General features: G+C 58.3%; 1 protein-coding gene across 1 annotated transcript; it reads left to right on the top strand.

The window, feature by feature from the left end:
• The first annotated feature begins 1,994 nt into the window (after positions 1–1,994).
• Positions 1,995–19,351, top strand: COL1A1 (collagen type I alpha 1 chain). The gene is made up of 51 exons (XM_059997551.1): positions 1,995–2,202; positions 3,701–3,895; positions 4,030–4,064; positions 4,165–4,200; positions 4,289–4,390; positions 5,223–5,291; positions 5,526–5,570; positions 5,730–5,783; positions 5,965–6,018; positions 6,534–6,587; positions 6,708–6,761; positions 7,091–7,144; positions 7,232–7,276; positions 7,393–7,446; positions 7,567–7,611; positions 7,779–7,832; positions 8,083–8,181; positions 8,268–8,312; positions 8,410–8,508; positions 8,638–8,691; positions 8,836–8,943; positions 9,021–9,074; positions 9,341–9,439; positions 9,623–9,676; positions 9,763–9,861; positions 10,495–10,548; positions 10,750–10,803; positions 10,921–10,974; positions 11,074–11,127; positions 11,572–11,616; positions 11,708–11,806; positions 12,066–12,173; positions 12,580–12,687; positions 12,896–12,949; positions 13,164–13,217; positions 13,414–13,521; positions 13,609–13,662; positions 13,782–13,835; positions 13,975–14,136; positions 14,225–14,332; positions 14,486–14,593; positions 14,700–14,753; positions 14,858–14,965; positions 15,399–15,452; positions 15,567–15,674; positions 16,017–16,070; positions 16,363–16,470; positions 16,562–16,844; positions 16,951–17,141; positions 17,429–17,671; positions 17,786–19,351. Exons 1-51 carry the CDS (start codon positions 2,100–2,102, stop codon positions 17,930–17,932), a joined length of 4,392 nt encoding a protein of 1,463 aa, XP_059853534.1. The 5' UTR covers positions 1,995–2,099; the 3' UTR covers positions 17,933–19,351.
• The last annotated feature ends 2,484 nt before the right edge of the window (positions 19,352–21,835 follow it).

The raw sequence follows: 21,835 nt of genomic DNA, 5'->3' as shown, positions 1-21,835 counted from the left end.
TCGCATCCCCCGTTAGGGAGGGGGCGCTCCTTGTCCCTGACCCACACTGGAGGGGGCAGGAACTGCCATCTCAGCCCCTCAGCCCCCAGTCCTGCCCTGCAGTAGCTGGCACCAGACGGGGGCAGATACTGGGCCGCAAGTTGCTGCCACATGGTGGGGATAATTGATGAAGGCCTGTCCCTCCATTGCTGTCTCCAGCCCTGCCTCTCTGGAAACTCTATATTTTCCCTTTAATTATAGCCCCTGCAGTCTCCCTCTGCTGCCCCACCCGCACGGCTCATCCTGGCTGCCCACGGCCAGCCGGCCAGCCGACGTGGCTCCCTCCCCTTCTGTTCTCTTGGTTTTTTTTTTTCCTTTGCCTTCGTTGCACAAAAGCAGCTGGGGGAGGGCGTGGAGAGGGGCAGGGGGAGGCAATGGAATCTTGGATGGTTTGGGGGAGGCGGGACTCCCCACTTCCACGTTTGCAGCTCTGGAGTGGTGGGGGTGGGGAGCTGCACAGGAGGGACTGGAGTCGATGGGGCTCCGCAAAGGGATCGTCACTGCCTTCTCTTGGGTCCACGTATTTTGGCAGGATCAGCCGCCCGGATAGATTGGGGTTGGGGTCGGGCGCTGTCAGGAGGCTGGGACCTAGAGAAGGGAGGACACTGGCTTCTGGAGGCATCTCCTCCAAGTATAGCCTGTTGTTCTTGGGGTCCCCACTGCCTTTCAGGGTGTAGATGATTCTCTCCTGGTTCCAGGGACAAAGAGCAATGCCCTGGGTTTTCAGGAAAGAGGTGAGGCGGTGGGAAACATCCTCTAGAATAAGGTCACTCACCTGCAACCCCATTTCATACCCCCAAGGCAAGTCTCCCCCAGACACCCAAATTCTCCCGTATGTCCCCAACCCTGAGTCCAGGTGCAGACAGAGACAGAGCTTTCTGCAGCCCCCAGAAGGAGAACCCTCGCTCTGGTCAAGTGCTCTCCAGCACAGTTCTCTCCAGTTTGGCTGCGCCGGGTAGAAGGGTCTCTAACCAGGGCCTGGCCACTGGCCATGACAGACCCTAACACAAGACCCTTTTCGAAGTCGCCAGTGACCACAGCCCTCCCCATGCAAACTTACTCCCCCCAGCGTGGAAGAGTTTTAGCGATTTCTCACCACAACCCTGCTGCCCCATCACTCAACACCAAAGCTTCCTTCTGGAGAGACCGCGTAGTCAAATTTCTCAGCCAGTGCCTCAGCCTTCCCGCCCCATCTCTCTCAATCATGCTGAGGTTTGGGGAGAGCATTGTACTTCATCCTGGAGCCTCAGGCACGGCAGAAGAATTGACATCCTGAAATAAAAAACCTCTTGCTAGCACCCATCCCCACATATCTGATCCTTAATGTCTACAAATGAGTCCTTAACCTGTTCCCCAAATATTCCTAAGTTCCATACCCCAGCCACACCAGAAGACACCCCTAAACAGGCACATCTTTTTTCTGGGTTCTCCTGCTTTAGAGGGGTGCCCAGCTGGCCTCTTCATACCCATCCCCTAGCTCTTGCCAACGATGTCAGGAGGGTGAACGAGGCATGGCCAGCAGAACTCTCTCCCAATCACCCCCAATCCTTCCATCTTTGAAATGTTCCCAAACCAGCTCCCCAATTCCAGTTCCGCCCCCCAGGTCGGGGGTCCCAGGAAGAAAGCCGAAGAGGTGCCCCTACCCACTCTTTAGCCCACACTATATTGAGGACCTAGCCGCATCCCAGCGGCATCATCTCTGGCCCTGGCTGGGCTGGGGGGCTGGGGAGGCAGAGCTGCGAAGGGGGGAGATGTGCGGTGGACTCGCTTCCCTTCCCTTCCCTCCTCCTCCCCCTCTCCGTTCTCACTCCCAAATTGGGGGCCGGGCCAGACAACTCTGATTGGCTGGGGGACGGGCAGCCGGCTCCCCCTCTCCCAGGGGCAGGGTTCCTCCCCGCTCTCCATCAGGATGGTATAAAAGGGGCCCGGGCCGGTGGTCGGAGCAGACGGGAGTTTCTCCTCGGGGTCGGAGCAGGAGGCACGCGGAGTGTGAGGCCACGCATGAGCGGACGCTAACCCCCACCCCAGCCGCAAAGAGTCTACATGTCTAGGGTCTAGACATGTTCAGCTTTGTGGACCTCCGGCTCCTGCTCCTCTTAGCGGCCACCGCCCTCCTGACGCACGGCCAAGAGGAGGGCCAAGAAGAAGGCCAAGAAGAAGACAGTAAGTCCCACACTTTTGGGAGTCTAGGGCTGCTTGGTATCTTGCCCTGCGTTTGGTCCCAGGGGTCCGCAACTTAAACTGAGACTCGGGATGCTCCGGAGGCTCAGGAATGGAAGGAAGATGGTGAGGGCTTGTCCTCGGCGCCCTGGGATAGAAGGGACCGCACTCTGGGTCAGGGTGTAGATGAACGCCCCCCAGGAGTGAGAAGGGAGGATGCTGCACGGCGCGAGTTGGCACAGGAGGAGTTCTGAGCGCGCACTGTGAAGTACTGCGGGGAAAATGGGGTCTGGACGCCGGGTGGGGGGAAAGTACGTCGAAGATGGGATGGGGGCGCCGAGTTGGGAATTTGGAGCCCAAGCTATGAGTGATCAGAAAGGCTATGAGATGATTCATAAGGAAAGATTGTTTACCCTCTCTGCAGGCTAGACAATGTTCCTGGGGCCGCGGAGGTGCTGGGCGGAGCGGGGGAGGGGGCGCGGAGCGTGGGCGGGTTGAAGGAAGAGATTCGTCGGCGCGGACTTGGTCAGGCAGAGTCCTTGCGCCCTCTGCTGATCTACACTGGGCAGTGCGCCTCCTTATCCAGCGCTTCCCCGCGCAGGAGCCGGAGCGGGAAGACCGGGATTGTTGCCCGGTGCGGACCCCACCTCTAGACCTGGAAAATAAAGTTGGAGATAGGGTAGCCCAGTCTCTAGAAGTAGCCAGTCGGGGGAAATTGCTTAGTGTCGCCCGCCACCTAGTGGCCGTCTCGCTAGACGATCCGCGGTGGGCGTGGTTAACTAACTTCATTTACTATTTGCGGACTTTCTGGTTCTTTGGCTAAGGAGTGACCCAGAGGCACTGGCTGGCTTTGGGAAACGGGGGGTGTCACTGAGAGAGGCCTTTTGAGATGTCTGGGCGCTGGAGGTTAGGGCATATCCTACTTTTACAGTACGCTTCAAGTCTCTGAGCGGAATCCCACGCCAATCAGCCCCTCCCCCATCCTCCTAGCCCCGCCCACGCCATCCCACCTGCCCCGGGAATGGGGCGGGATCCGGGCTAGACCTCTTGTCTCTCCTGCCGTCCCCTCCTTCTGTCTCCACCCAAACCACGCCCCACAAGCCTGCCCTCTGGTTGGGGAGCTTCTCTTCCCACTCCTCCACCCCCCACTCTCCCACCGAATGGCTTTTTATTTCATTTGGCTTCAGCGCAAATGGTCTGGGGTTGGAGTTGGAAGCAACCCCGGCCTAAAACTTTGTTTAAATTCCTGGGAACTGGAAAGAGTTATAGCTTCCCTGGCCAGGCGCCGCGGCCCTGTCACTGGCGCTGATGAGGAGCAGATGAGCGTTTAAGGATTTGGGGAAAGGAAAAACAAAAAGACAAAAAAAGGAGAGGCGGGAAAGGGAAAATCTAAATGTGCCTCTAAGACCGAGGGGAAGGGACGGTGGGTTGGGGTACCTGGAGCCCCGAGGTGGGGGACTCGCGTGCTGCTGACAGCCCCCATCTCCCCCTCTTGCCCCAGTCCCACCAGTCACCTGCGTACAGAACGGCCTCAGGTACCATGACCGAGACGTGTGGAAACCCGTGCCCTGCCAGATCTGTGTCTGCGACAACGGCAACGTGTTGTGCGATGACGTGATCTGCGACGAAATCAAGAACTGTCCCAACGCCAAAGTCCCCGCGGGCGAGTGCTGCCCCGTCTGCCCGGAAGGCGAGGGTATAGCTCGGGGCCTGGGCCGGGGCGGGGGCGGGGGCTCTCCCTTGCCCAGCGCAGGGGAGGTGTCTGTTGCCGGAAGCACCTGGAGCAAACCTTGCCTCTAAGCCGAATCTCTTCCCGCCCCCCCCTTCTAGCGTCACCCACGGACCAAGAAACCACTGGAGTCGAGGTAATCCTCTGCCCTCGACTTTCGCCACCCCGCCCAAGACTCTTCACGGTTCTCCTTCTCTAACCCGGCTTCTCTTGTTTCTTCTGCCCCAACCCCATAGGGACCCAAAGGAGACACTGGCCCCCGAGGCCCAAGGGTAAGCGGTGCCCTCTCCCGGCTGTTGGGGCTGGAGGTGGGCGTGGTTCCTGGCCTGCGCTCAACCGGCCCGCCCTCTCCCGCTGCAGGGACCCGCTGGCCCCCCTGGCCGAGATGGCATTCCTGGACAACCTGGACTTCCCGGACCCCCCGGACCCCCAGGACCTCCCGGACCCCCTGGCCTCGGAGGAGTAAGTGGAGAGTCGAGGCGTTCGTGGAAGGCCTTATGTCACCTCGCCCCCACCCCCCCACCGCGGGGTTTTTAGTTTGTTGGGGTTGTTTTGGCAGATGGCATACTTCATAGTATGAAATAACTTCAAACTTACAGGAAGAAAACGAGAAAAGTTGCAAAAATAATGCAAAGAACTTTCACATATCCACGATTTGTCACATTTGCTTTATCAGTTTCTGTGTATAAATATAATCATCTGGGTTTTTTTTTTTTTCTAAACCATTTGAGAGTAAGTTGCTGGTATTATGTCCCTTGGCTCCTGAATACTTTAGCATGTATTTTCTGAGAGCAAGAACATTCTCTTAACATGAGCGTTGCACAATGACTACATTTTGGAAATTTAACATTGATACAGTACTATTTATTATCTACTATGCAGTCCATATTCAAACTTCACCAGTGTTCCCAATAATGGTCTTTATAGCTTTTTTGTTGTTGTTCCTGTTCCAGGATCCAAGCCAGGATCATGAATTGCATTTAACTGTCATGTCTCTAGTTTCCTTTCACCTGGAACATTCCTCAGACTTTCTTTGTCTTTTATGACACTGAAATTTTTTGAAGAGGCCCGTTGTTCTGTAGACTGTCCCTTAAATTGGGTTGGTTGGATATGTCTCCATGATTACATTCCAGTGGTACGTCTTGGGCAGGGCTATGCCACAGGTCATGTTGTTGTCCTGCATAGCGTGTCACATCAGGAGGCACGTGATATCAGTTTTTCCCATTACTGGTGATATCTTCTGCCTTTCAACTCACTGCCCTGACCCTGCTTTCTCATGTACTCTCTCTTCTAGAACTTTGCTCCCCAGATGTCTTATGGCTATGATGAGAAATCAACAGGAATTTCTGTGCCTGGCCCCATGGTGAGTCACCAGCGAGGGATGTGGAGGACAGAAGAAGAGCAGATGAGGATCCAGACAGGATAGGCCAGGGAAGGGATATGGGGTGGCATAGATAACATAGGAGCTCAAGAAGACCTTTGGGACCTCAGAATCCAGAGAGGATGCCAGGCGACTGGGTGGTCTGAATGGGAACCATGGGAGATAACCTTTCCTACAGAGGCTTCATTATGGCCTCCCTTTCTTTTTCCTCTGTAGGGTCCTTCTGGTCCTCGTGGTCTCCCTGGCCCCCCTGGCACACCTGTGAGTATCCAGGCTGTCTACACCGCTTTGGGCTCTGGACTTTTGGAAAGAGGACTGGCATGAGGGCAGGGAAGGTGCTCAGAGATCTCTTGGTGAGATGAGGGACAGGTTGGCAGGGACCTACTCTTCTAACCCTACCCCTCTCTCCCTGTCTGCCAGGGTCCCCAAGGTTTCCAAGGCCCCCCTGGTGAACCTGGCGAGCCTGGAGCCTCAGTAAGTGCTCCCCAACTTGTACTCTCTATGCAAATACACACTCCCTCTACAAATACATGGGTTCTCCTATCGAAGGACCACCATCTGGGGTCTTTCTTACCTCCTTCTTCCAATCCTAGCCTTCCCCTTCTTTTTTCCTTATCCTGGCCATTCTAACATCCTCTCTTCCTGTCTCCTCTAGGGTCCCATGGGTCCCCGTGGTCCCCCTGGCCCCCCTGGCAAGAACGGAGATGATGTAAGTAGCCCTGGTAAAGAGATACCATCTGACCCCCACCACCTCTCCATGTGTTAGGTCCCTGTAATCTCTATCCCAGTGCCCCCACCACCTTTGGGGGTGATACCCAGAGAAAGAAGGGCATGTTCTCCTTGATTCATGGGACTGCCCTTGAACAAGGAGCCTCCTGGGATGTTTCCCCATCTTCCTAACAGAGGTGGCTGTCCCTCCCCTCACCCCAGTCACCTTAAAGCAGTCCCCAACCCCATCCCCTGATGTGAATGGCTTCCCACAGGCTTAACCACTTACCTCAGATTCTCACTCCACGTGGTGAGATTAAGATGCTGGTGACAGAAATAAACAGAAATTCCTTTGGAGGGACGCAAAATTCAAGCAAGGGTTGCGTGGTAGATTTAAACTGAGATAAGGTTCTGGGCCCCTAAGCCTGACCCTCAACAACTCCAGGAAGACCCAGGCCTTCCATACTTTTCCAACTCAGGGGGCACGGGCACGATGGCCTTTTCTCTTTCTCTCAGGGTGAAGCTGGAAAGCCTGGTCGTCCTGGTGAGCGCGGGCCTCCTGGACCTCAGGTGAGCAGGAGGATGGCGTGGCTGCCTCCAGGCTTTGCTGCATTTGGGCTTCACTTGGGAGCTGTGTCCACAGTGGTGTCTTCTAACAGCCCTGCCTTTGTCCTTTTCTTTTCTCTCCAGGGGGCCCGGGGATTGCCCGGAACGGCTGGCCTTCCTGGAATGAAGGGACACAGAGTGAGTCACCTTTGTGTCATCTAAGTTCCCAAAGTCCCAGTATCGCATTCCAACCCTTTCCCCAAAGGATCCTGGTGTGCGTCGTGGTGGGTGGCAGCTATATAAGTTCCAAGGGATAGAGAGTAGACATCAAAGAGAACTTCCCTCCATTGGGAAGGAAATCCCAATAAAGGGATGGAGTGAGATCTTGGGCCAGTTGGGATTTAGTCTAGCTCAGACACAGGGAGATAGCTATGATGACCTCCTGAGGTTCCTCATGAGGTCTGGGTGGCTGTCAAGGTTGTCCACAGTCTCCACAAGATCTCACGTTGGCCCTCTTCCTATCTTAGGGTTTCAGTGGTTTGGATGGTGCCAAGGGAGATGCTGGTCCTGCTGGTCCCAAGGTAAGAAGCTGTGTGACTGTCATGGTCCTCCACCTCCCCTGCAGTCCCACCATGAATGAATTTCTAACTCTATTCTCTGCTCTGTAGGGTGAGCCTGGTAGCCCTGGTGAAAATGGAGCTCCTGGTCAGATGGTGAGTATGTCCAGTTGTAGAAGGAAGAGAGGGAACAGGACGTAAGGGCGAGATGGGGGCTTGGGGAGAGGGGTGTGTCTGCTGTCTCACTTGCCTTCTCTTGGTTTTGTTGTCAGGGCCCCCGTGGTCTGCCTGGTGAGAGAGGTCGCCCTGGAGCCCCTGGCCCTGCTGTAAGTACTCCTGGCCCCTTGGGGGACTCCAGGTTCTGGAAGAGGTTCCCCAGGAGCTAAAGGGACTGAGGTGAGCAGTGCTCCGTGAATGTAACTGGGGCTTTCCCCTCTCTCCTGCAGGGTGCTCGTGGAAATGATGGTGCTACTGGTGCTGCTGGACCCCCTGTGAGTACAGCCCTTAGACCTCAGTGCCTGGGATTGCAGAGGGGTCTCAGTGTCAGCTCTTGGGTCTGATACCAGGGGCAGGACTGAACCCCAGGGCCTCTTCTGTCCCAGGGTGTGACTTGCGGCTGCCATCTTCCTTCTCACTAACATCTCCCTTTCATTCACAGGGTTCCACTGGCCCCGCTGGTCCTCCTGGTTTCCCTGGTGCTGTTGGTGCTAAGGTGAGACCCCCCACCCTCCAATGAGCAGGGTTCCCACAGGCCAAGGGGTGGGCATCTCCCTGCTCCCCAAACCAGAGGGACCCAGAATCAAGAGAGAAGCCCAGTCCCCAACACCTTTGTCCTGGGGTCCCCTTCTCTGATCTTGGAGTCCTGACTCTTGGTCTCCTGTCATGGCCCTTCACCCCCTGCCATCCAGCCATGAGGTTGGACTCCCAGGGTGGCTCCTGACAGGTTCTTTCTTCCAATCCAGGGTGAAGCTGGTCCCCAAGGATCCCGAGGCTCTGAAGGTCCCCAAGGTGTGCGTGGCGAGCCCGGCCCCCCTGGCCCTGCTGGTGCCACTGGCCCTGCTGTAAGTGTCACCTCCTCAGTACCCCCATGCCTGTCCCTAACTCAGAGTCCTTGCCTGTCACTCACCCACCTCTCTCTGTGTCACAGGGAAACCCTGGTACTGATGGACAGCCTGGTGCTAAAGGTGCCAATGTAAGTATCCTGCAGGTTTCAGAGCCGTCCCTGGTGCCCACCTTCCGCCCACCCTGTGCCCTCCACTCCTGGGCTTAACTTGTTCTGCCTCCCGCAGGGCGCTCCTGGTATTGCTGGTGCTCCTGGCTTCCCGGGTGCCCGAGGCCCCTCTGGACCCCAGGGTCCCAGCGGCCCACCTGGTCCCAAGGGTAACAGCGTAAGTACTGCTCTCTCTCTTCTGCCCCACCCCATGAGCTGGCTCCCGTGGCCCTTGTCTGGGAAGCATGAAGATCCAGGCCAGCTGAGCATCCCCACTTTTCACTCATCTTCCTCTCCTCCCACTCAGGGTGAACCTGGTGCTCCTGGCAACAAAGGAGACACTGGCGCCAAGGGAGAGCCCGTAAGTCCCCCAGCAGCCCCTTGGGGGAGGTCCAAGGAGGAATGGGAGCCCCTGGTCCTGGACACCCAGCCTCAAGCCTGCTCTGGAGCTGGTACCAGGACAGCCCCTCACCACAGGCTGCCCCCTCCTCTCTGCCGTCTCCAGGGCCCCACTGGTATTCAAGGTCCCCCTGGCCCTGCTGGGGAAGAAGGAAAGCGAGGAGCCCGAGGTGAACCCGGACCTGCTGGCCTGCCTGGACCCCCTGGCGAGCGTGTAAGCGCCCCCTTCTCAGCCCCAGAGCCGGCCTGGTGCCCACTGTCTGAGCTCACTGACCTCCTCTCCTCCCACAGGGTGGACCCGGTAGCCGCGGTTTCCCTGGCGCAGATGGTCTTGCTGGTCCCAAGGTAACCTCTCTTCAGGGGTGGGAGGCTAACCCTGCCGCTCCCTGGACATTACCTTCCTCTCCCAGATGTAATCAACCGTCTCCCACTCCCACCGCCCAGTCATTAGTGCCCACACTGGGGCTGCAGACCTCTCTCTTCACACGTAGCCTCACCTTGACCTTCCTACCACCACCATTGCCTCTCAAAGCACCACCCACAGCCCAGGAGGAAGAAGAGGCCAGCCCATGATAAAGAGACCCTAATTGTTGCTGTGACTCCCCCACCAGGGTCCCGCTGGCGAACGTGGTGCTCCTGGCCCTGCTGGCCCCAAAGGTTCTCCCGGTGAAGCTGGTCGCCCCGGTGAAGCTGGTCTGCCTGGTGCCAAGGTGAGACCCCAGCCCAGCCCTCTGCCCGGCTTGGCCCATGACCCTGCCCATCCTATGAGGGTTCTGGAGCAGGACCACAGATCCACCTTCTAGAATGTCCTCCGCCCCAGCCTCCACTCTCCTTCTCCCCGTCTTCCACCACCCTTATCCCCCACCCCACTCACACCTCTCTGCTCCCCCTAGGGTCTGACTGGAAGCCCTGGCAGCCCTGGTCCTGATGGCAAAACTGGCCCCCCTGTAAGTATCACTCCCCCAGGCCCACATCAGTCTCCTGACCTCTCACCCTCTGTCCTCACCTCCACTTTTGTACCTTCCATCCTCAGGGTCCTGCTGGTCAAGATGGCCGCCCCGGACCCCCAGGCCCTCCTGGTAGCCGTGGTCAGGCCGGTGTGATGGGTTTCCCTGGGCCTAAAGGTGCTGCTGTGAGTACTCAGTGAGGCGTATCACAGGGACAGACACACTTGGGGCGAGGGTGGGGGTGGGGGGAAGAGTCCTTGCTCTGGGGCCACCTCTGCCACTGACTTGCTGTGTGGCCTCAAGCCACTCATTGCCCCTCTCTGGGCCTCAGTCTCCCTATTCCATAAAATGAGAGACCTCTCCTGGCTTTACTACCATTGCTCTATCCCTGGAAATAAGTATCGTTGGCCCCCAAACACACACACACGCACACGCACACGCACACGCACACAGGGATAGGATGGGCCTTTTACATGATAGTTAGCCCCAAATCTTGGTGGGTTCTTTGAGGTTCAAAAGAAGATATCAGAAGAGATGAGAGCCCTTTGCAGCTCAGGTCACCAAAGGCATACAATGGGGAGAAGAAAGGGAAGAGGGTGGAGAGAGGGGCCTAAGGGGCGGGTCGTCTGGGAGGAGAGGGCTCAGGGAGAGGCCAAGAGATGGAGCAGTGGAAGCCAGCAAAGGCCTTCCTCAGGGGCCAGAGCTGATTGACAGATTCAAAAGCTCCTTAAAAATGCCACTCAAAGTAAACGGGAGGGACCCAGGAGGCCCCGGTTCCCCACTTCAGCTCCCTCAACCCTAACTCTGTCTCCCCACAGGGAGAGCCCGGCAAGGCTGGAGAACGAGGCGTTCCTGGACCCCCCGGCGCTGCTGTAAGTATCGCCTTTTGGTCCCTATCCCCTCCCTGCCTCCGCCCACGTCACATCCCTACATCCTGCAGGAGGGATGCGGGAGGCTCCAGCCCATCCCCAGGGCGTCAGGACCCCCAGCCCCCAGGCCCCCTACCTGTGCTCTCCTCCTCAGCTGCCCGCCCACCTCACCACCCTGACCCCTTTTTCACTCTCTCCCCATAGGGTCCTGCTGGCAAAGACGGAGAAGCTGGAGCCCAGGGACCTCCCGGACCTGCTGTGAGTGTCCCTGACGGGGAGGCCTGGGGAGGGGGTGCTGTGGGGCAGGAAAGGGGAGATAGCCCCCGTCCCCCTTCTCCTGAGCTTTCCCATGACTGCAGCATTTCCTCCTTGCAGGGCCCTGCTGGTGAGAGAGGTGAACAAGGCCCTGCTGGCTCCCCCGGATTCCAGGTGAGGCCTCACGGCTGTCAGGGTGTTGGAAGAGGGGCATGAGCAACACCTCTTCCAGATTCTAATCCCTCGCTTCCCTCCCCCATTTCCCACCTACAGGGTCTCCCTGGCCCTTCTGGTCCTCCTGGTGAAGCAGGCAAACCCGGTGAACAGGTAAGAGGTAGCAGGCCGCTGAAGAGATGGGGAGTGCAGGGAATACAGAGGGAGAGTCCGGCCCCCTAGCTAATCAGACAACCATCAACTAGAGGGATCAAGGTTAGACTCGAGGAAGGACTTCCCATCATGAAGGGTGCTACACAGAGGGGAGCAAAGAGCTGCACCTCTGTGTGATAGGATCTGGAAGGAGCTGCATGGCTGCTGGCCTGGATGACTTCTTTTTAGAGCTGCTGGAATACTCTGGCTTTCCCTCAACCCCAAGTCTGGGGAGGGTGACACGTTCACGAGGAGGAGTAGAGGGATAATCCCGGTTCAATGCTGAGAAGGGATTGGTCTCCAATCACAGACCCCAAGGGCTAGCCCCCAGGTGGACAAGAATGTTTTCTAGTTGGGAGGACCAAGGTGGGTTCTGCTCACTGTGTGTCCCTCCCTCCCGCTCAGGGTGCTCCTGGAGACATTGGTGCCCCCGGCCCCTCTGGAGCAAGAGTAAGTAGAGCCTCTTGCTGCTTCTGCCAACATGCCCCGTGCTTGGCCCCGTCTCTGCAGCCGCCTCATGGGCCCTGTCCTTTCCTTCTAGGGCGAGAGAGGTTTCCCCGGCGAGCGTGGTGTGCAAGGGCCCTCCGGTCCTGCAGGTCCCCGTGGATCCAACGGTGCCCCTGGCAATGATGGTGCTAAGGTAAGGGCAGCACAGGGACCAGGTCTCACCCTTCCTGTGATGGGGGCTGCCTGGCTGTGACCAAAGCCGGCTGGATGTTGGGGAGGGATGGGGGGACAAGACTGGGGGGGTCCATGTGCAGCCTGAAGTTCTGGGCTGTGAACCTTTCCTCTTAGCTAGTACCTGTCTTTGGCCTCAGAACCAAGCCTGGGAGAAATTAAGAGGGGGCTCAAAGCTGTGACCCACTTCTGAGACTCCCATCTTCTTGGTTGTCATACAGGGCGATGCTGGTGCCCCTGGAGCCCCTGGTAACCAGGGCGCCCCTGGCCTTCAAGGAATGCCTGGTGAACGAGGTGCAGCAGGTCTCCCAGGCCCTAAGGGTGACAGAGTAAGTTGAACTCCCCCCTCCCTCGAACCCTGTGTGGTTCCCATCTCTCTCAGCTTCAGATCCCTCAGCATCTCTCTTTCTACTCCTTTGGGTCTTTCCCTGTTCTCCTTAATCCTCCTTCTTCTCTGGCCTCTTGGCTGACGAATCCTTACCTATAGTCCAGGCCCCACCCTTCCCATGTGTTACCATGGCAACAAGAGGTGGGAGGGGGGCTCCTGGATGAGGAATTCCTCTACACAAAACAGGAGCTTCTTAATCTAAGTTCCCCGGAATCCCCACACAGGCACCTTTCCCCTGAGAGATCTTGAGTCCTTGGCACACGTGGGGGCAGGGCAGACACAAACAGGATGCCATAGGTCACCTCCTTGCCCCACACTGGAAGTCTCAGGCTTTCCTATGTCTTTAGGGCGATGCTGGTCCCAAAGGTGCTGATGGTGCTCCTGGCAAAGACGGCGTCCGTGGTCTGACTGGTCCCATTGGTCCTCCTGGCCCCGCTGGTGCCCCTGGTGACAAGGTGAGACGGCTGCCTCCCCACCTTCTTCCCTAACACACAGCTTCCCCAGCAAGCCTGGGCACAGCTCTGCAGGGGGAGGCAGCTCCTGCCATGCTAAGCTGGTGATCCAAAGGTGGGGGGCCAGGAGGGAGGAGGACTCTCCTGGGTTATCCGCCAGGAGTATTCAGCATGGGCCCCTGACCCTGCACCTCTTGTCCCTCCCTCTCAGGGTGAAACTGGTCCTAGCGGCCCTGCTGGTCCCACTGGAGCTCGTGGTGCCCCCGTAAGTACAGAAGAGCCAGTTATGGCTCCATACTCCAGCCTTCTCTCCCTTCGTACCGCCCCTGGTCCTCTTTCTGGCCCTCCTCCACCTTGGCTCCCACCTGCTCTGGTCCCTGTGGAGTTCTCCTCAGGCCCTCCTTCCCCACCCTCCAGTCCGTCCCATCCCACCTTCCCCCAGATCAGGGCATCTCTCCATTTGCCTCCTTTTCTTCTAGGGAGACCGTGGTGAGCCTGGTCCCCCCGGCCCTGCTGGCTTCGCTGGCCCCCCTGTGAGTACCAAGATCCCTTTCATCTTCCATCTCCAACTAGGCCCTGGGGCCTTGAGTGACTGGATGAGGAGAGAGGCATTGGCCTGATTCAGAGAAGCGGGGTGGAGGGGGAATTGTCTCCTGCCTGGAGTTCCTGTCCTTCCTCAGCTGACTTCCTAGGCTCACCTTCCACTCACCACACTCCCTCCTCCCCCAGGGTGCTGATGGCCAACCTGGTGCTAAAGGCGAACCTGGTGATGCTGGTGCTAAAGGCGATGCTGGTGCCCCTGGCAGTGCTGGACCCACTGGACCTCCCGGCCCCATTGTGAGTATCTCGCCGTCTAGGCCCCGAGCTGCCAGCAGGCTGGATCCAGGACGGGCCCAGCCGTGACGCCTCTGTGCTCTCCTACAGGGTAACGTTGGTGCTCCCGGACCCAAAGGTGCTCGTGGCAGCGCTGGTCCCCCTGTGAGTATCTCACTCTGATTCTCGGCCGAGGCTCTCCCCAGCCCGCGTTTGGAGATGGGGCGGCTGGGCCAGGTGAGGGGCTGTCCTCCCTCTGATTGCGTCTTTGTCCTTTTCTCCAGGGTGCTACTGGTTTCCCTGGTGCTGCTGGCCGAGTTGGTCCCCCTGGGCCCTCTGTAAGTGTCTGTGGTGGAGACTCCACCGGTCTGGGAGGGTATGGGGCACAGGCCGTCAGGAGCGCGGTGGGCCCGACTACGGCTTCCGCAATGCTCCGGAATCCGATGGATTCTGACGGCCCCAATTCTCCCCAACCAGGGAAATGCTGGACCCCCTGGACCTTCTGGTCCTGCTGGCAAAGAAGGCAGCAAAGGCCCCCGCGGTGAGACCGGCCCCGCTGGGCGTGCTGGGGAAGTCGGTCCTCCCGGTCCCCCTGGCCCCGCTGGTGAGAAAGGAGCCCCTGGTGCTGATGGACCTGCTGTAAGTGCACTACACTCCAGACGGGTCCAGAGTGGGGGCAGCGTCCCTGGCCACTGGAAGTCACCTCACCCCCACCCATCCCCCACAGGGCTCTCCTGGATCTCCCGGACCTCAGGGCATCGCTGGACAGCGTGGCGTGGTCGGCCTGCCCGGTCAGCGAGGAGAAAGAGGCTTCCCTGGTCTTCCTGGCCCCTCTGTGAGTGCCCCCTCACCTTGCGGATCCAGACGAGAACAGTTGCAGGACTTGGAGGGCGCAGGGTGGGGGTGTTGGGGTCAGCGGGGACAGAGGAGGCGGGCCCTAAGGTCCTCTCCCACCCCATCCCTGGCCTGACCCTTTCTTCTCCCTCAGGGTGAACCCGGCAAACAAGGTCCTTCTGGAGCAAGTGGTGAACGTGGCCCCCCTGGTCCCATGGGCCCCCCCGGATTGGCTGGACCCCCTGGCGAGTCTGGACGTGAGGTAAGCGGTTGCCGGCCCCACGCCAGTGCCGTCGGTGTGGCCGTCTTGGCCTTGGCCTGAGCCTCCCTCCCCTTGGCTGCCGTTCACCTTCCCCTACTCTCTGCAGGGAGCCCCTGGTGCCGAAGGATCCCCTGGACGAGATGGTTCTCCGGGCCCCAAGGTAAGACGGCTGCACCCTGGGGCCACAGCCCCACCTGCCGCTCCACCTGGCCCTCTCAGCTGGGGCTGACCCGGATTCCCCTCCTACCCCCATTCCCCTCTCAGGGTGACCGTGGTGAGACCGGCCCTGCTGGACCCCCTGGTGCTCCTGGTTCCCCTGGTGCCCCCGGCCCCGTCGGCCCTGCTGGCAAGAGCGGCGATCGTGGCGAGACTGTAAGTAGCTGGGCTCTGGCTTTACCGTTTCTGCTCAGGCCAGGGACTCTCCAGCCTGCCGAGGGGTCTGCAGATGGACACCTGGCTTCACCTAAGCAGGGGAGACGAGGAGGCCTTGCAAGATGTCTGGGCCCCTGGCCTCCCTGGAAACACTGAGCCACAGCTCAGCCTTGAGACCCCTCCTCCCGACAGTCCCGCTTCCCCCGAGGAATGGGGTTTGTTCCCAGGTGCTCGCCCCAGCTTCCGTGAGGCCTGAATTTACACGAAGATTCACCTGGGGTCAGGAGAGAACGGATATGGTGGGAAAAGATGAGAGGAAAGAGGGATTTGGCCAAGGGGGGGGGTCTCACCTGCAGCTCAGGCCGTGCCAGCCCTCAGCTGGGCTCTCCCTGACCAGGATCTAATGCTCTAATGCTCTCTTTGCTCTCCCCAGGGTCCTGCTGGTCCTGCTGGTCCCATTGGCCCCGCTGGTGCCCGCGGCCCCACCGTAAGTGCCCTGCTCTGGCCCTTGTGTGCTCAGAACCCTTGTCCAGATGTGGACTGCACTCCCTCAGTGCTAACAGAACTTCCACCTGACAGCCTGTCCCCATCTCTCTTCTAGGGACCCCAAGGCCCCCGTGGTGACAAGGGTGAGACAGGCGAACAGGGCGACAGAGGCATTAAGGGTCACCGTGGCTTCTCTGGTCTCCAGGGTCCCCCTGGCCCTCCCGTGAGTATGCCCAGCCCCTCCCCAGCGCCCAGCTGCCATCTTGTCTTCTTTTATCATCTCCCCAAGTCCTACTGTGTGATGGGGGAGGACACTTTGCCTCGGTTTCTCTCTCTGGACCGTCCTTCTCCTCCCTAGTGGGGACTGGGGTCTGAAGACTAATGGGTATTTCCAAGTAGCCTCTGAGAGAGTGAGGGGTGCGCAACGAGGGATCGTGGGAGGGGTCTCAGCCTATGGACACCCTGGGGCTAGACTTCCAGAATAACAAGGTGGCTGGCAGGGGGGTGGTTGCTGGCCACATTTGACCTACACTCGGCCTAAACTGTCTTCGCATCTCTCCTTCAGGGCTCTCCTGGTGAGCAAGGTCCCTCCGGAGCTTCTGGTCCTGCTGGTCCCCGCGTGAGTTGTGTCTTCTATTTATCTGCTCTTCCTGGGTCCCTTGCCTCTCTGGAGAAGGGTCTGGGGCAGGGGATGAAAGAAGGGAAGGGGGTTCTGGACCACCTTATGCAGCCCTCGCCTCCCCCTCCCCACTGCTTCCTCCCACAAAATTTCCTGGCCCAGCTGTGGGAGTGAGCCGTAATGAGGCCGAGGAATCAGAGCCCAGGCAGAGTGGGTTGTGGGCTTCTCTGCCAGAGCTGGGGTGGGCCCGTGCTTTCTGGCAGGCTTTCTCCAACCAGCTTCCTCCCTGCAGGGTCCCCCTGGCTCCGCTGGTACTCCTGGCAAAGATGGACTCAACGGTCTCCCAGGCCCCATCGGTCCCCCTGGTCCTCGTGGTCGCACTGGTGATGCTGGTCCTGCTGTATGTGGTCCCCCACCTTGTCTGCCCATGGCCCTCCAGCCCCGAAAGCACTGAACCCCGGTAATCCCCCCTCTCCTCCCTCTCTGCGCAGGGTCCCCCCGGCCCTCCCGGACCCCCTGGTCCCCCTGGTCCTCCCAGCGGTGGTTACGACTTCAGCTTCCTGCCCCAGCCACCTCAAGAGAAGGCTCAGGATGGTGGCCGCTACTACCGGGCCGATGATGCCAACGTGGTCCGTGACCGTGACCTCGAGGTGGACACCACTCTCAAGAGCCTGAGCCAGCAGATCGAGAACATCCGGAGCCCTGAAGGCAGCCGCAAGAACCCTGCCCGCACCTGCCGTGACCTCAAGATGTGCCACTCCGACTGGAAGAGCGGTAAGGGCTGGCCCGGCTGTGCCTCCTCCCGCCGCGGCGGGGCTGAGCCCTGAGGCGCCCACATCCCGCACCTCCCCTGACGCCATCGCACTCTGCCCCACTGCAGGAGAATACTGGATTGACCCCAACCAGGGCTGCAACCTGGATGCCATCAAGGTCTTCTGCAACATGGAGACAGGCGAGACCTGCGTGTATCCCACTCAGCCCAGCGTGGCCCAGAAGAACTGGTACATCAGCAAGAACTCCAAGGACAAGAGGCACGTCTGGTACGGCGAGAGCATGACCGGCGGATTCCAGGTGAGCGTGAGCTCGATCCCGTAGCCGCTCTTAGGGGATGGGCTGGCCCGGGGCTCAGAAGGGCCTGAGGGTAGGTCCTGGGTGGACCAGACCTCTGCTAAGTGTGATCAGCTGGGAGGCAGGAGACCTGGGTCCTTGATACGGGGTCAAACACAGGGTGCCTGGGGGCAAGGGATGCCACCTCTGGACGTAAGGTTCACTAGGATGCTCTCAGGGGACTCCGGGGGGGAGGCCAGGACCGGAGGCTCCAACACAGCCACTCACTCTTCGCTCTTCCGCTCCCACAGTTCGAGTACGGCGGCCAGGGCTCCGATCCTGCCGATGTGGCCATCCAGCTGACCTTCCTGCGCCTGATGTCCACTGAGGCCTCCCAGAACATCACCTACCACTGCAAGAACAGCGTGGCCTATATGGACCAGCAGACTGGCAACCTCAAGAAGGCTCTGCTCCTCCAGGGCTCCAACGAGATTGAGATCCGGGCCGAGGGCAACAGCCGCTTCACCTACAGCGTCACCTACGACGGCTGCACGGTGAGTCCAGCAGGGCCCCCGCTCTGCGCTTTGGCTTTCCGGGCAGGCTCAGTCCCCCACCCCCTCACTGCCACTTGGTGACACCCCTCTCCCATTGTCTCCCTTTCACCCCAGAGTCACACCGGAGCCTGGGGCAAGACAGTGATCGAATACAAAACCACCAAGACCTCCCGCTTGCCCATCATCGATGTGGCCCCCTTGGACGTTGGCGCCCCAGACCAGGAATTCGGCATCGACGTTGGCCCTGTCTGCTTCCTGTAAACTCCCTCCACCCCAACCTGGCTCCCTCCCACCCAACCCACTTGCCCCTGACTCTGGAAACAAAGAACCCAAACTGAACCCCCCAAAAAGCCAAAAAAACGGGAGACAATTTCACATGGACTTTGGAAAATATTTTTTTCCTTTGCATTCATCTCTCAAACTTAGTTTTTATCTTTGACCAACTGAATATGACCAAAAACCAAAACTGCATTCAACCTTACCAAAAAAAAAAAAAAAGAATAAATAAATAACTTTTTAAAAAAGGAAGCTTGGTCCACTTGCTTGAAGACCCACGTGGGGGTAAGTCCTTTTCTGCCCGTTGGGCTTATGACACCCCAACGCTGCCCTTTCTGCTCCTTTCTCCATGCCTTCTTGGGGCCTCCCCTCCACTGCTCCCCGAATCTAAGTCTCCCCGAAAGACGCAGGAAACAATGCATTGTCTGCCCAGCAACCAAAGGCAATGTTGAAACACCCAAGTGGCCCCCACACTCCCAGCCTATTCCCTTCACCCAGAACCCCCGAGCCCTGGGGGAACCCGGAGTTCTCAGACTGCCAAAGAAGCCTTACCATCTGGCATCCCTGTTGCCCCGGCAACATACCCCTCTTTGTTTTTGAGGGGGAGCATGCCAGGGGCACCACTGGCCCTTCACCACCGGGTTTGGAGAAAAGTCAGGAGGGGCCAAGACAGAGCAGAAACGTCGGATTTGAGAAACATGCCAATCCCCCTGTGCTACCCAGCTGGGTGGGAGAGACTGCTCTGTTCCTTGTGTAATTGTGTTGCTGAAAGACTACCTCGTTCTCGTCTTTGGTCTTTGTGTGTCACCGGGGCAACTGCGTGGGGGGCGGGATGGGGGCAGGGTGGAAGGGGCTCCCCGTTTTATATCAAAGGTGCTACATCTCTGTGATGGGGTGGGGTGGGGAGGGAATCACTGGTGCTATGGAAGTGGAAACGCACCCCCCCCTTAGGCCAGCAAATGTTCCTTTTTGTTCAAAGTCTTTTTTTATTCTTTGTTTTTTTTTTTTTTTTTTTCTCTCGTGGATGGGGACTCGTGAATTTTCTAAAGGTGCTATTTAATGTGGGGGAGAGAGTGCCGGCTCCAGACAGGGTCACTTGCTCTCCACCCTCTCTTCATCCCCCTCGGCGGCGCCTCGCACCACCTCAGGCCTCTCTCCTCTCTCTCCCCCGACCTCTCCCGCCTCTGAAACCCTGTCAGCTGCATCCCATCCTCGCGGCCTCTCTTGTAGTCTGTTCTGCGTTCTCTCTCACTGGGTTTCAGAGCACAATTTCCCAAAGCACAAAGCAGTTTTTCCCCCTAGGGGTGGGAGGAAACAAGAGACTCTGTACCTATTTTGTATGTGTATAATAATTTGAGATGTTTTTAATTATTTTGATTGCTGGAATAAAGCATGTGGAAATGACCCAAACCTATCTGCAGTGGCCTCCTAATTTCCTTCCTTGGAGTTGGTGGAGGGGAGTCCTGGGGAGGGAGCTTTGGGAGGTGGGTGGGCTCTCCTTCAGCGTCTGCCCCTTCCCTTCCCCTCTCCCTCTAGCACCCTTGACGGACCCTCCCCCTCCCTCTTGCCTTTCTTACGCCTTTACCCTTTCTCTTAACTCTCTCCTGCCATCTTCCTTGCATGTCTCCCATACCCTCTTGTCCCTTACAGTGCCAGACAGGCAACCCACTTGTGCAACAACACACACACGCACACACACACACACACACACACACACACACACACACACACACACACACCTACCTCCCGGCAGATCCTGCCCTGCCCAAACCTCATGCCCATGCCCATCAATGCCATTAACTCTCGCTGCTCCTCCCTCCTGCTGGGGGCACCCTGCAGCGTTGGGGGGCTGTGGTCAGGGCACTGGGAGGCCCGTGGTTGGTGGAGGGAGGTGGAGTCCCTGGGAGCCCCCCTGGGCAAATGCCTAGGGTCATCTGGCCTCTTCTCCGTCCTAGCCCCCTCTGAGCTCCTCCAAGGGAGCAGTCAGCAATACAACATGAGACAGGGCTGCTGAGCCTGCCCTGAGGGCCAGAGGAGACCTGGAGAAAACATTGCTTCCTCCTCCTTCTTCTGGTCTCCCCCGGGAGGGAAGGAGGGAACCACCAGCCCTCAGGAAATCCTCCCCAGGGCCTTGGAGAGCTGCAGTCCAGGTACTTATCAGCTGCTACCAGGAAGGTGACAGGCCTTCTAAGTCCCCAAAACATGACCCCTGGGTGTGTGGCAGCCTGGGGAGATCGTTTTGCCCAGCCCCTGCCTCCTGCCCTTTCCTTCTCATTTTTAGAAATTCCTGCTTCCTCTTCCTCCTTTCTCTCCCTCCCTTCCTTTTTCCCTCACCCTCTGTCTGCCCCTCCCTGCTGACCTGAGAGCCTGAGGCCCCCACAGGGAAGGTGACTGGTCAGCTCCCCAATCTCAGGGAAGAGGCACAGCCGTCCGTGGGCACATAGAGGATCCAGGGAGTCAGAACTCCGGAGCAGACCAGGCGCCCAGAGACCTAGAGACGGGGAGAAGTTGACAGCTGTCCCATTCCTGCCCCCCTCCCAAGGTCTCAGGAACTAAACCTTTGGGCAGGAAAGGCCCTCATCCCTCCCTCAGGTCCACAGAGAGATGGACCAGTCCTCAGAAGCCGTTGTCTGCAATACTAATACCTTGGCTGTCATTCAGTAGTCGTGACGGTTAATTATGGCCTTTAATAATTCATCATTAGCACTTCTACCACATTCAGGAAAGTGTAGGACTGGAATCAGCCTAAAGAGGGCAAGAAATTGTGTCTTGTAAACAAAAGTTTATTCAATATGCAAATGACCCCAAGTTACCTCGTGATCCTTTGATCAATCCATTGAATGATGGCCTGCCTGACACCAGCCTAGGCAACTCCCAGGCACCTGGACCTCCTGCCCCCTGAGGCCCTTGGCTGTCTTGGTCCCATCCCTATCTGTCGCACCGGCAGGTGCACCACGCTTCTCAACTTCCAGGCCTTTCTTTTTTTTTTTTTTTTTGCTGTACGCGGGCCTCTCACTGTTGTGGCCTCTCCCGCTGCGGAGCACAGGCTCCGGACGCGCAGGCTCAGCCATGGCTCACGGGCCCAGCCACTCCGCGGCAAGTGGGATCTTCCCGAACCGGGGCACAAACCCGCGTCCCCTGCATCGGCAGGCAGACTCCCAACCACTGCGCCACCAGGGAAGCCCCAGGCCTTTCTTAGGTTTCAAATGTCTCATTGTCCCCTCATTCTCCTGGCCAACCCAGGCTGAGTTTTACTTGAGTTTCCAAAGCTCTCCATGTCTATGGAATTCATCTCAGCCTTAAGACCAGACATTGGTGCCGCTGTCTTGCTGTCATGTTTTCACCCTGTTATTCTTTTCAAGCCAAGAGGAGCTGGCTGAGGCCGGAAGCCAGGGGCTGAGACGCAGGGTTGGGTGCAAGTCTGGGTGTAGATGCCCGGGAGACTAAAGAGAGAGACCATGAGGTCAAGAGGTGGCCTTTCTGGGTGAGCGTGTGGAGTGTGACATCGCTGTGAACAGGAGTGAGCACGTGTGAGAGGAAGAGCACGTCCAGACCAGGCCCTGTGTGCAAGCAGCCCGCGGTGTGGAAGGCTCTAGGCTTGGGCTTGCTGCAATGATAAACTCATTCTCTATCTGCTGTGCAGTACGGTAGCCACTAGTCACTGTGGCTATAGAGCGCATGACATGTGGACAGTGCCCCCGAAGGACTCCATTTTAAATTTTATTGTAATTAATTTTAAAAGCTACCTGTGGCTCATGGCTACCGTACTGGGCAGCACGGTAAAGGAGGGGCTACACCTCTCACTGCATATGCACAACTCTACACGTGGGTACGTGTGTGCACACGCACGTATGAGGGCACGCCAGGTGACGCCGAGTGTCAGGGCGG

This window comes from Delphinus delphis, chromosome 19 (assembly GCF_949987515.2).
Source record: "Delphinus delphis chromosome 19, mDelDel1.2, whole genome shotgun sequence".
NCBI lineage: Eukaryota > Metazoa > Chordata > Mammalia > Artiodactyla > Delphinidae > Delphinus > Delphinus delphis.
Note: the sequence above shows the minus strand (reverse complement) of the source record. Positions and strands in the feature narration are given on the sequence as shown.

Excerpts from the sequence above, each read along its gene's own strand:
- COL1A1 (XM_059997551.1), top strand. The coding sequence starts at position 2,100 with ATGTTCAGCTTTGTGGACCTCCGGCTCCTGCTCCTCTTAGCGGCCACC. Across the intron at positions 3,896-4,029 it reads CGTCTGCCCGGAAGGCGAGG|CGTCACCCACGGACCAAGAA; the intron begins GTATAGCTCGGG and ends CCCCCCTTCTAG. Across the intron at positions 13,522-13,608 it reads CTGGACCTCCCGGCCCCATT|GGTAACGTTGGTGCTCCCGG; the intron begins GTGAGTATCTCG and ends GCTCTCCTACAG.